Source organism: Dipteris shenzhenensis, chromosome 22, assembly GCF_047967505.1.
Source record: "Dipteris shenzhenensis isolate YYH24624 ecotype China chromosome 22, Dip_SZ_1.0, whole genome shotgun sequence".
Taxonomy (NCBI): Eukaryota; Viridiplantae; Streptophyta; class Polypodiopsida; order Gleicheniales; family Dipteridaceae; genus Dipteris; species Dipteris shenzhenensis.
This window is the reverse complement of record NC_141617.1, coordinates 10,316,329-10,328,401: the sequence shown is the minus strand read 5'-3', so window position 1 is coordinate 10,328,401 and position 12,073 is coordinate 10,316,329. Positions and strand designations below refer to the sequence as shown.

Genomic DNA, 12,073 nt, shown 5'->3' with positions numbered 1-12,073 from the left:
GTAGAGGCGTAGGCTATTCTGAAGGATTTGTATGAAATAGACAACACATCTCGTATTCTGATTCTTCAACATCAACTGTACAATCTGGACACGAATAAGGCGGACAATGTTCACGACCATCTGACAAAAGTCAAGATGGTAAGGGACCAGCTTGCAGTAGTTGGTCACAAGGTAGACTCAAGTCATCTAGCATTGCTGACATTACACAAGCTACCTCGCAGTTTCAAGAATTTCGTGACTACGGTCACTGCAAGACTCACTGTAAGACAGAGGACCAAGCCTCTCACCTTCGAGGAGCTTGGCCCTTTACTATCGTAGAAAGAGACTCGGGAAAAGCTATTTACTCAATCGGACGAGAAGGCTCTCATGGCAAGGGACAAGATTGGCAAGGGTAAGTTCAAAGACTCCAAGAACAACAGCAAGACCGAGGATGCATAGAAAAAGAGGTAGATGAAGTGCTTCTACTGTGAGAAGCTTGGTCATTCTGCTAAAGAGTGCCACAAGAAAAAGGCGGATCTCAAGGAGTCTAAGTCCAAGGAGGAGCCAAAGACCAAATTGGCAAACGTCATGACCGGTGCTCTCTTCATCATCACTGAGTACTGCTCAGCTTATGCAGTCAGTGAAGGAGAGGAAGGTTGGTATGTGGACAATGGAGCTTCAAAGCACATGTCCAACAAGAAGGAGTTGTTCAAAACCATGGAAGTTATGCATCCCGATTCCAAGGTCACTGTGGGGGCTAACCGGACATGCCTTGTGAAGGGTGTTGGTAGTATTCCATTCATCACGACTGCAAGAAACGAGGAGCTGATTTTCGGTGTACTGTATGTACCGACCTTGTGCAAGAACCTTTTGTCTGTCTGTCAGATGGACAAGCACAATACGTCAGTCTTATTCGACAACGGCAAAGTCATTGTCATATCCAAGGCAAACGGAAAGGTAGTGGATCAAGGAGTCGAGGAGCATTGGCTATATCGGCTCAATGCTTTGTTGGTGCACGGGGACCATGGAAGATCCAAATTGTGGCATGAGCGGTTCGGTCACATCAACTATGGCACTCTCGCCGGGATGCAGAAGACAAAGATGGTGGATGGACTTCCACTGTTTGCAGGCAATGATCGTGTTTGCAAGGCTTGCTTGGAGGGCAAGCAACACATGGACAAGTTCCCACTGGAGGCCTCATCACGGGCCAAGAAGCCATTCGAGTTGGTTCATGCCGACAACTACCACCCAATGTCGACAAATTCATTTGCAAGTTCGCGGTATTGTCTTTTATTTGTGGATGATTTCAGTCGCATGACGTGGGTATTCTGTCTGGGCAAGAAGTCTCAGGCTTATGAGAAATTCAAAGACTGGAAGGCCCAGGTAGAAAAGGAGAGCGGAAAGGTAATCAAAGCCTTCCATACCGACAGAGGGGGAGAGTTCACCTTCTACTGAGCTCAATGGATTTTGCAAGAAGCACAGGATCAAAAGATAGCTCACTACAACTCGCACATCACAGTAGAATGGAGTTGTTGAGAGAAAGCACAGGACCGCCACACAAAAATAGGTTTGACCATGTTGCGAGGGAGGAATCTCTCGAAAGCTTATTGGGGTGAAGCCGTGAACACTGCCATTCACATCCTCAACAGAACCAAGACCAAGGCTGTTGATGACAAGACTCCATATGAAGCCTACTATGGTAAGAAGCCGACAATATCTCATTTACAGATTTTTGGTTCTAATGCATTTGTTCATGTGCATAAAGATGAGCGGACGAAGCTTGATTCCGATAGCCGAAGATGTATCTTTGTGGGATACAGTGAAAAATCCAAGGCCTATCGCCTTTTTGACCTGAAAAAGAAGAAGATCCTTAGCAGCAGGGATGTCATCTTTGAGGAGTCAGAGCCACAGTCTGCAAAAGATGTTCCTGAACTTCCGGCATTACCCCCACCCAAGACCACCGTCCGAGAGGTGGAGCCGACTGAAGACCTCGAGGAGGAGGAGCATGCTATTCCAGAGCGAGCTGCCAAGGCAACTCCATAAAAGGCACCTCCATCGGAGAAGAAGCTACCTCAATGGTATTTAAAGACTTTAGCAGACTCATGGGTCACAGACAATTCCCAAGAGCAGTTCCGGAGTGCGGCGGTCTCAACGCAACATGAAGACTCCCTCCATGAACTTCGCTATGGTGGCTCAGCTTGAGGATCCCCGTTTCTTCCAGGAAGCAAGGGATATTCCAGAATGGCAGGAAGCCATGCAGGCAGAGATGGATGCCATTTTGAAAAATGACACCTGGGATTTAGTGCCCAAACCAACCAAGCGGAAGGTCATTGGGACTAAATGGGTGTACAAGCTTAAGTTCAAGTCAGATGAGAGCTTGGACAAGTACAAAGCGAGATTGGTGGTGAAAGGCTATGCACAGTCAGAAGGACTTGACTTCGACGAGACCTTCGCCCCCACGCTAGGATGGTGACTATTCAAATAGTCATTGCCTTGGCTGCTCATTACAGTTGGCCTATTTTTCAGATGGACGTCAAGTTTGCATTTTTGAATGGTACCTTGGAGGAGGAGATATCTGTGACACAGCCACCAGGATTTCAGATTCCAGGATCCCCATCAAAAGTATGCAAACTGAAGGTCTTCTTCTACGGGCTGAAACAAGCCCCCGGAGCTTGGTACCAGCGGATAGATGTTTTCCTTCAGAAGATCGGGCTTCAGCGGAGTCCATTAGAGGCAAATCTTTATTTGACACAGAGGGGGATTTGCGGCTAGTATTGATTCTATATGTGGATGACCTCATCATTACACGGGATCATACGAAGAAGATTGCTCATGTCAAGAGACTTCTCATGGAGGAGTTCGAGATGATTGACTTAGGCATACTTCACTACTTTCTTGGGATTGAGGTGAAGCAAGGAAAGAGCTGTATCTTTATTTCACAAGAAAAATATTGCAGGGAACTGCTCAAACGTTTTCATATGGAAAATTGCAAAGCAGCAGTGACTCCCATGGAAACTGGTCTGAAGTTGAGTGTGTGTGATCCATCTCAAGTGGTTGATTCATCTCTGTATCGACGTTTGGTGGGGAGTTTGCTTTACCTCACCAATACCCGATCGTATATTTCCTACGCAATTGGATTGCTCTATGAGTTCTCCGCCACACCCAAGAAGGCCCATTGGGACGCAGGAATGAGGGTGCTAAGGTACTTGAAGGGTACCTACACCTACGGCATCACTTGTACGAGAGGCACTGAGTTGGGAATGCAAGTATATCTGCTTTCGCCTTCGTGATTTGTTGTGTGAACTCGGCATGTTTCCCTTGTACTGTTGTTTCATGTTTCCCTTGTACTGTTGTTTGCAAAGCTGCCATTTCCTTTTTGAGTTGTTCATTCTCTGATTTCAGCATCTCAATGGTCTTGCATCCTTCCTTTGACGTCCCCTTTGCATTTGTGAGCTGCTGCAATTGTTCTTTAATGGTGTTCAGCTCCTCGTTAAAGAGGTGGCTGAAACTGTTAGAAATGACCCAACAGAGGGTACGCACAGCGGAAGACTGATAGAATAGCCCAGGAGCTCACACAGTGTGTTCTGGGGTGTGGAATCACAAACTTCTTAACTTATGTGCATAGATGTGCAAGCCAGTAAATAGACAATGCTCAAAGACAAATATAGAAGCAACACTTTATATTTCCATCCGTCCAGAAACTAGGACAGGATACAATACCAAAAGGTCCTTCTACTATAAGCTTGGCACTTCTAGATCTCTGAGCCCAGGTGCTCCACCTCGAGCATATGTAGACTCTCTGTCTAGATCCCTTCCACCTCGCTGTCCGGAAGCCAGTCTAGGTGGGCTGCCACTCTAGCTCAGTCTGCAGCTTCTCCTGGGTCACCTTGTCCTCCTGAATGTAGGCCTAAGGCTCCCCCTTTGCTGCTCCTGTCTGCTGTCCTAAGGGCTGCTCCAAGGAGATGTTGAATGAGGGCTGGAGGCCCTCCTTTTATAGGGCACAAGGCCTTCCCCAAAAAACCGACCAGCAGCCTGAATCTGGCTGACCCAATCAGGCCGACCAGGCTGCTCTAAAACTGCCCTAAAAGGGCTCACTTAACCAGGGCCACTAGCCCACAAAACTAGGGCTTTGGTCCTTACTTCAAGGGCTGATGCCCTCTTATATATGCAAGGTCCAGCCCCCTTTTTCCCTACCATTTCTAGGCATGGTAGGCTGGCTGGAACCAGCCCTACCAGCCCTACACCTGGCCGAACCTACTGGTAACCCCGCCTACTGTCATCTTCACTGATAGTCAGAGTGCTTTGGTTGTTGCACGGAATCCTGTTTTCCATGCTCGCACAAAGCATATTGAGGTTCACTATCACTATGTCAGAGAGCGATTATGAGCAGGTGATATTCAATTGTCTTATGTTCCCACTGAAGACAACTTGGTAGATCTTTTAACGAAGGCTCTACCTTGACCTAATTTTGAGGCCTTTTGGCAAGCTTTAAACTTAGTACCTTTTGTAACTTGATCTGTTGTACTCTGTACATTCATAGGTTGCTATATCCCTGTAGGACGAACATGTGCAACCATGACATTAGATTTTCAGGTATCTTGAGCCATGTCCAGGATACTTCAGCCCATACCATGGAGGGGGGTTTGTAGGCCATTCTATGGGCTATCCATAGGTGCCACTCATTCCTTGGTATGTGCCTTGTAGGCCTAGTTATAGTCAGTCAGGACTATTGGTACCATCTAGGTTAGTTACGACACTTAGTCCAGTTAGGGCATTTAGCCCTAGGGTTTTGTCATATTGGCTCACTCTTGAGCCTCCACTTGTTGTTGCAGCATTTTCAATACGGCATCTCGTTTTTGCTCTTCCATCACTCATGCTGGGCTTCCTTTGTCCCCAACAGCCCCCTCACAGATTTCTTGTTCCAAGAGAAGCTGACACCGGTCCAATGTCGTTACATCCTCCTTGTCTTGTTCTGCTCGGGCTGCTCAGAAAAGAGCATATTCTGCTCAAGGAGATGATCTTGCTTGCCTAAGAGCTGCTCTAGTGGACAGGTCCCTGATGGAAGGCTGGAAGACCCATCAACTGCTAGAGTAAAAACAATTCCCCCCCTAACCTTTATCCGCAAGGTGTAAACGCATACGGTGGAAGACAAGAGCCGACCGGATGCGCGATGAAGGTTGGGAGGGAGAGGATAATGGAGTATGGAAGTACCACTAGTGCGGGGTGCACTAGTCCAAGATAGGGACAAAGTCCAGGGTGCACTAGTCCAGGATAGCGGGCTGCACTAGTCCAAGATATGGACAAAATACAAAAATAGATGGTATCTGAGTCTCCATAACTAAGCTTTACTGCCAGGACTCCCTCCAACCTAACTTAGGCCAGAAAGAGCCATTCTCATCTGATACCAATGTAACATGTGGAGACTTGCTGTGCGGAAAATAGATGAATATAAAAGGCTAACTCAAGCATGAAAAAGAACGAAAGAAATTTTATTAGAGTCTTCGGAAGACAGATGGGTCTATGAGACTGAAAGAAAACCTGATACAAATCACAGTAAGGGTGGAGCTACTGAAACGAGCATCATCACCCATGTTGAATCCTAAGTCTGATCATACATAATCAAATCAAATACATCTGGATGTAACAATGAAAAGAAAGGACTGGAGCGTAGCGGAATCCTCCGTATGTCATGTCGCCCTAGCTGGTGCATAGTCGGTGATGGGACGCCGGTGCCCATCAAGGGGTGCTGTACGTCTCGGTCTCCTGGACGAGGCTCGACACAAGACTAGAGCCACCGTGACTCCCGTTGGACGTATCCTGGGTCTAAACAATGACGGGAGGTCCCCCAGAGTGATCTGTGTCCCCTCGATCTCTCGTGTGTCGTGTTGCGTTCGTCGGGTCGGGGTCTCTGTCACGTCTGCGGCTAGAGACTGGATGATCAATGTCACTCGATGGGAAGAACTCTATGATCCTACTCTGAGAGGTGTCTGATGATGTGGCCAAGCCCCGTCGCCTGAGTAAGTACTCTCTGTGTCAGACCCCCTCGTGAATGAAGGCCGCGAGGCATCTCTGATTTGGGTAGGCGAGGAATCTGGAAAGGAGCCGGGAGCTGTCTCTAAAGGGGCAATGGTAGCGACCTCAGATCTCGTAGTACACTATGAATCCCTCCTCTGAAATACGAAGACAATAATCTCTGTAGAAACTCAGCTTCACTGGAAGCTCCCTCGGCTCCAACCAGGTCCTAAAGGTGTGTAGCTGTAGGAGATCCTCACGAATGACCTGGTTGGTGTGTGGCCCGATCGGGATGGTGGGTGGGAGTACCGGAGGGGCATCTAAACTGTACTGAAAAGGAGGTATCCTATTGATGTGGAACCCTAGTCTCACAAACCATCTGTGAGTCCGTGCATACCAGCATCGCTCGTCTCCCTCTGCTGCCAACCTCATGGAGGAATCGAGAGCCAACCATGGCAACCTCTATCTCCCTGATGTGCAGTCCCCATATGATCTAACCCGGTGAGAGACACATGAGATTTACCTAACTATAGTACACTGCTTTATTTATACATGGCTGCCAAATTGGCATACAAAACTGTGCTGAGACCACTCCCCTAACTACGACATGCGGGAGATGGAACTATGCTGCAAAAATAGGACACCCAAACCCCGCACATATGCTGGCTGGAGCTGAGTCCTGAACTGAGGAAGGCTGACTGAGTGAAAAAGGGGGGCTGAAGGCCCCTTATATAGGGCTGGGAACCAGCCAACCTTGGGCCAGCACAACCGACTGGCTGGTCGATTTTGGCCGACCAGGCTGCTGGCCCTTGCCTAAAAAACCAGGCCCTTTTGGGCCATTTTAGGCAGGCTAGACAGCTCGTTGTCACTGCCACCTGGGCTTGACCCTGGTGCATGTGACACGCCTTAACTCCATTTCTTTCTATGAGTAGCTGAGGTTGTATTTCATGAGACCAGGTGTCACCAGTTCTTGGCCACCCTCGATAGGTTGTACTCCCGATTCGTCGGTACCCATTATCCGACAGAGTAGGTTATCACGAGTTTTCCATCTTCATCTTTTGCTCTCACTGAGTGGGTAGGAGTGTGTATACTCTTTAGTACATACATAGGCATTACAACTTACTGCGTGGAACTGTAGCTCTATTGTCATAATCAGTTGGTTGGGCTGGTCAACTAGGACAAACCATGAGCAAGCAATAAAGCTGGCCTATTCTGCCTGTTAGCGAGGTACCTGGCCTGGAGTTGTATATCTAAATCCTATTCCCTGGATTCCACCAGACTGCCAAGTTCTTACTTTTTGAGACAGTGCTGCCTGAGGAACCAGTCTCTGTCTTGGTAGCATTGAGCCTGGATCAAAAGTCTTAGGTTTTGGTAGGCTGTTCCATTCTAGCCCTCAGGCCTTGGCTCTTCTTTATATCTGCATGCTCTTTCTACTTCATTTTCTCTGCAATTTGACAGCTTGCTGTCTTTCGGAGCATTAAACAGGATTTCCATGCATGGACGTGCCTTTTAACTCTCATAGAATGGACTCAAGTGTTGGAAATGGCAACATCAGTTCAAGTTCTTGTTTAATTTGATAGCTCTGAAATGATTTTCTTTCTTTTTTGAAGCAAGATGGTATATTTTTCTTGTGCACTTACGACTTCTATGTTCAACATTGTGTGCACTGATAGAATGTGTGTTTTGCTCTTTCTTCAGGAAGCCGATAAAGAATGTTTGGAGAGTGGCGATGAAATGTATTTCCCAGCTTTGCAAGTTGGAGGAGAAAGCAAGTCGACTGTGGTAGGGTTAGCGGTCCGATAGAGAGGAGACTGGTTTTCAAATTGCAGCAGCATGTATATCTTGTAATAATGTACACACAATTGTCTTTTTTCAGTCTTTTTGGATGGACAAGCCTTCAAAACAGGCTCGCACAGAGAATGCTGTACTTGACTCTACACCTGGTAGCCAGGACAGAGAAAAAGAGGTACCATTGTATGATCGGGCAGGTACTGGAGCACTGATATCTCAAGAGACGGAACTGTCCATGGAAGGGTATCCACTTCTAGTGCACTCCATTTGAATGCCTTAGTCCAAAGGCTTTTGAGATTATTTTAAATTGAAGCTTAGTTTCTCAAGCTTTATTTAAAATTCAATACTAATTATGAGTGTTTAAGGTATAGTGTCTGTCCTTGAGTTCAGGTGCAGTTGCTTTTAGTTCAGAGTTTTGTTGAATTTTTTTGATTTGAGACTAATGGTCACATTTGACTTTTGTCTGTTTGGCTAATTAGGTGTCTGGAACGCCCAAGTGAAGATTCAAGATGTTTTAATTGTGGATCATATAGTCATTCTGTTAAAGAGTGTCCACGACCGCGTGACAATGCTGCCATAAATAATGCCCGCAAATTGTTATCAGAGAAAAGGGGATCTGGCAGTGGACCTCGTACAGCATCTAGATACTATCAGAGTTCTCCTGGTGGCAAATTTGATGATTTGAAGCCTGGAATTCTGGGGATTGAGACAAGACAATCACTTGGCATTGGGGTAAATATTCTTTTTTACCATTTTTCGTGAAAAAATATCAAGTTGACCTTTTATTTGACAGCTGTATCATGTTTCAGCTGTTGCAACATGCATAGTACAATGTGTTGTTTGCTTTTCGTATAGGTATGATGTATTTATCTATTTGTATTATACCTATGTATAGCTTTTTATGAATGTATATACGGAAGCTTTTGGGAACCTAGGGTGGCAGCACATGTGTGTATGTTGACGAGAACAAAAGTGTAGCCTTGCAAGCTAAGTGCTTCGCTTTCTTTTAGGTTTTTCTCTCTTCCTTCCTCAAACAAGATGCAAACACGAATGAGCAGGCAGGTTCCAGTGTCTCTCCCATTGTGCAAAGCGTCTCCTCCCTCAGGAGGGGTAGTGGATTATTTGTCACTGCAGCTAACAACAGGGCAAGCAAATTACTGGTAAAGACGAGAAGTCTGATGCATTCGAGCTCCCTAATGCCTCCACGTGATGCCTTTGAATGTAAGCGTTGGAAAGGATTTCACCACCTTCATGTGCTCCATCTGAACATGAAACACCAGGTTCACCAGAATGACCACAGAATGGTCTCAGAGTATTTTGTAGTGTAGATCTTGATTGGGAGTCTTGATGGAGCCCTCAGGTCTTGATGGGACTAAATTATGGATGGTACCAACAAATGATGTAATATCTGCCAATATTTTATCAGTGTGACAACATCCTTCAACCTCCACACCTTGACTTTTTCTGGATCTGGTGGTAACTTTCCTCATGGAATCCATGACATCTGTGTGTTCCTTCAGTTGCTTCCCATATTTCTCTTGCCCACTTGATGACTCCAAATCTTTACTTGCCAGATCGGAGACCAACTTTCCAGCCTTGCCAACGTTTGCTATAATCGAGCTGGATGCTATGGCATGTTGTAGATGACTTCAACGTCTTGATTTTGTTTGAACAGAACACACGTGTCACAAACACACTGAACTGAACTGTCACCTCAATCTTGCAGGGCCTCTATCCTTAGTTGATGTAGATGCATGTAGATCCTCCAGGGTTTTGAAAACAAGTGCCATTTTTGCCTCTGATATCACGTTAGAGATTGACAGTGAATGAGACTTGCTTCTAGGACAAGCCCAAACCACTATGTGCAGCTTAAATATGTTAAACCGCATGATCACTACTTGAAATGGATTCCACTCAAGTATGCACGCATGCATGTAGAAACTCCACGCTCAGATCTGGAATTAGACAGCGAGATATCGAAAACCAAAACATGAATAGTTTTGTCCACAAATAAGACCAAACTGAATACAAAAGTGAACTCACAGCATACTCCATGTGGACGGCAGTATGCTGCTGCTCCTGGTGCTAGATCTCAGAATTCCTAGTGTTGACCGATACTCCTGCTCTCTCCTCCTGCTGTGTGCCTCTCAAATAAGCTCTCGAGTGGCCCAAAGTGCGTTTGTCAGCTCCCTTTATGCTTTTTTGACAAGTTTACACTAAGCTAAGAGCTGCTGGAGCCTGGAATGCTCTGTTTGTTGATGCCTTTGTTGCACCCTGCAACTGCCCTCTCTAGTGCTTCGGTATGCACTTCTGAAGGGTTGATATGCTGTACATCTGCGCCCCCCCGCCCTACCGCACTGGAGGCAGGGAGACCTGTCATAGGACTGAATGCCCTCCAAATAAGGCCTGGCCACTGCCGATGCAGCCTGTGAATAAGTCAATCATAGTGACGACCTGTCTTGTGGGTCAGCTGACCTGACAAACCAGCAAGTCTAGCAAGCCCGTAATGGCCGACCAAATCTGCACTTGGGGTCCCATAATGTGCCTATATACTGGGCTATTTGCTGGGCTTAACCCTAACCCTTGATCCGTCCAAACAGGGCGAAGGGCAGCCCCAATGAAGGGTAGCTCCATGACAGTGTCAAGCCTCATGTGGAGGGTCCAATTAAGCTAAAGGAGGATCACACGACTGCCAATGTGCTAATCATAAAGCAGCCTCTTTGTCCCTCGTCATGCACAGTAATCTTCTATAGCTGTCTCTTCCCTGTGGTCTCCTCGTATGGGGTCTTACTTGTGGGGAGTTGACCCTATTTCCCCGACATATCCCTTTTCACTATGTCGATGTGCATTTTTCTCAGCGCTTTAAGCTCAGTTAACCACTTGTATCTTGATGCAACCTAGGATTTAAAAAAGAAACTTTTATAAATATAACAGCCGAAAGATTATAAAAAAATGTTTTGGACACTAAAAGTGTAGTTTTGGGACCTAACTAGGGTTACTAGTTAAACAGCATTTTACCATGACATAAAGCAATGTATAACATATTGAAGATACCCAAGGATTTGCAAGGAATATAAATCGGTGATTGAAATTGATTTAAACAATTTATTGAAAAAATCATTTAAGAAATAATCCAATGAGTGATTTTTTTTCTTCATCATTGGTTGATAGGCCCATGTCTACCATAACATGGCATTTCTTACTACATTGGTGCCAACTAGCAACAAATTCTCTTGCAAGGGTGCTCTTTCCCCCATTGTAGGGCCAAGTTGGTGTAATCTATTCTTTGTGATTATGTAGGTTTGGAATACAGCATACAATCACGCATGCATTTAATGCTATGGGCTTTTTTGGTTCATACCATGATAAACGTCATAGTGTTATCTTGTGGAGCATTCAAATGTGGGCCATTGACCTTATACTTCTGATGTTGTGTGTGACCCAATGTGGGCCGATACCCATTCTTCATATGTGCTAAAAGGCACAAGTATTTGCATAAGCTGTCTACTACCATGTGTTTGGTCAGGTTGTTCCTTATGGAACCTTTCCAAGGATAAGGGAAGAAAGAATGAACAGTAAAGCGGTCCAATCCCTTAGTCCAAGTCTAGTGACTTCTTGAGACAAATAGTAAGGGTAACAAAGAGCTTAAGTGAGTTTGGCCTCAGGTTTACCAAAGATTGAGACATGTTTTGGACATCACATCATGTGATATTTGCGCATAATCAACATCATGTATAGTGACAGTTGTCCATAATGTTAGAATATAGGGTCATTTCCCCAATTGTGAGCCCCCCTATGAAGAGGACATGGGGAAGGATGACATACAGTGTGAGATGGGATAGATAGAGAATGTTTAGGGCTGCCATGTAGGCAGTAGATTGGCTGCCACTTGGCAGTACATGGACGCTGCTGTTGTATTAGTTTTAGGGCAGCCTCAATGGTGGCTGGTGCAGGACCTGGTACTTGTCCGTAACTGTGTCAGCAACAGGCTCCAATGGCAGGCTGGTTGGGCTGTTCCAACAGCAGGTCTGGAGCAGCATATAGGAGGGCGGCCAGAAGACTACAGGAGGTGGGTCGAGCACCTGGTTGGCTGAACCACAGACCCTGGTCAGCAGCCAGGTCTAGTTGGGTGGATCTCAGGCCCAACTTGTCCAATCTGGGTCTGCCTAACTGTAGGGCAAGTCGGCTGGCACTCCAGCAGCAGAGGGAGAGCGTGAGATCAGATTGGCAAGAGCAACAGTCCCAAACTTCTAAGCAGAGTTGGTACACGTGTTCACAGTTTTTGTACTTG

General features: G+C 46.1%; 1 protein-coding gene across 1 annotated transcript in view; it reads left to right on the top strand.

Moving 5' to 3' along the window:
- The window catches only part of LOC147887709 (uncharacterized), a 60,636-nt gene that overhangs the window by 25,041 nt on the left and 23,522 nt on the right, over positions 1-12,073 (top strand). The window contains exons 5-7 of the mRNA XM_087393567.1: positions 7,690-7,773; positions 7,868-8,025; positions 8,262-8,514. Of these exons, the coding sequence (XP_087249693.1) occupies positions 7,690-7,773; positions 7,868-8,025; positions 8,262-8,514 (495 nt within the window). The remainder of the gene's footprint in view (positions 1-7,689; positions 7,774-7,867; positions 8,026-8,261; positions 8,515-12,073) is intronic.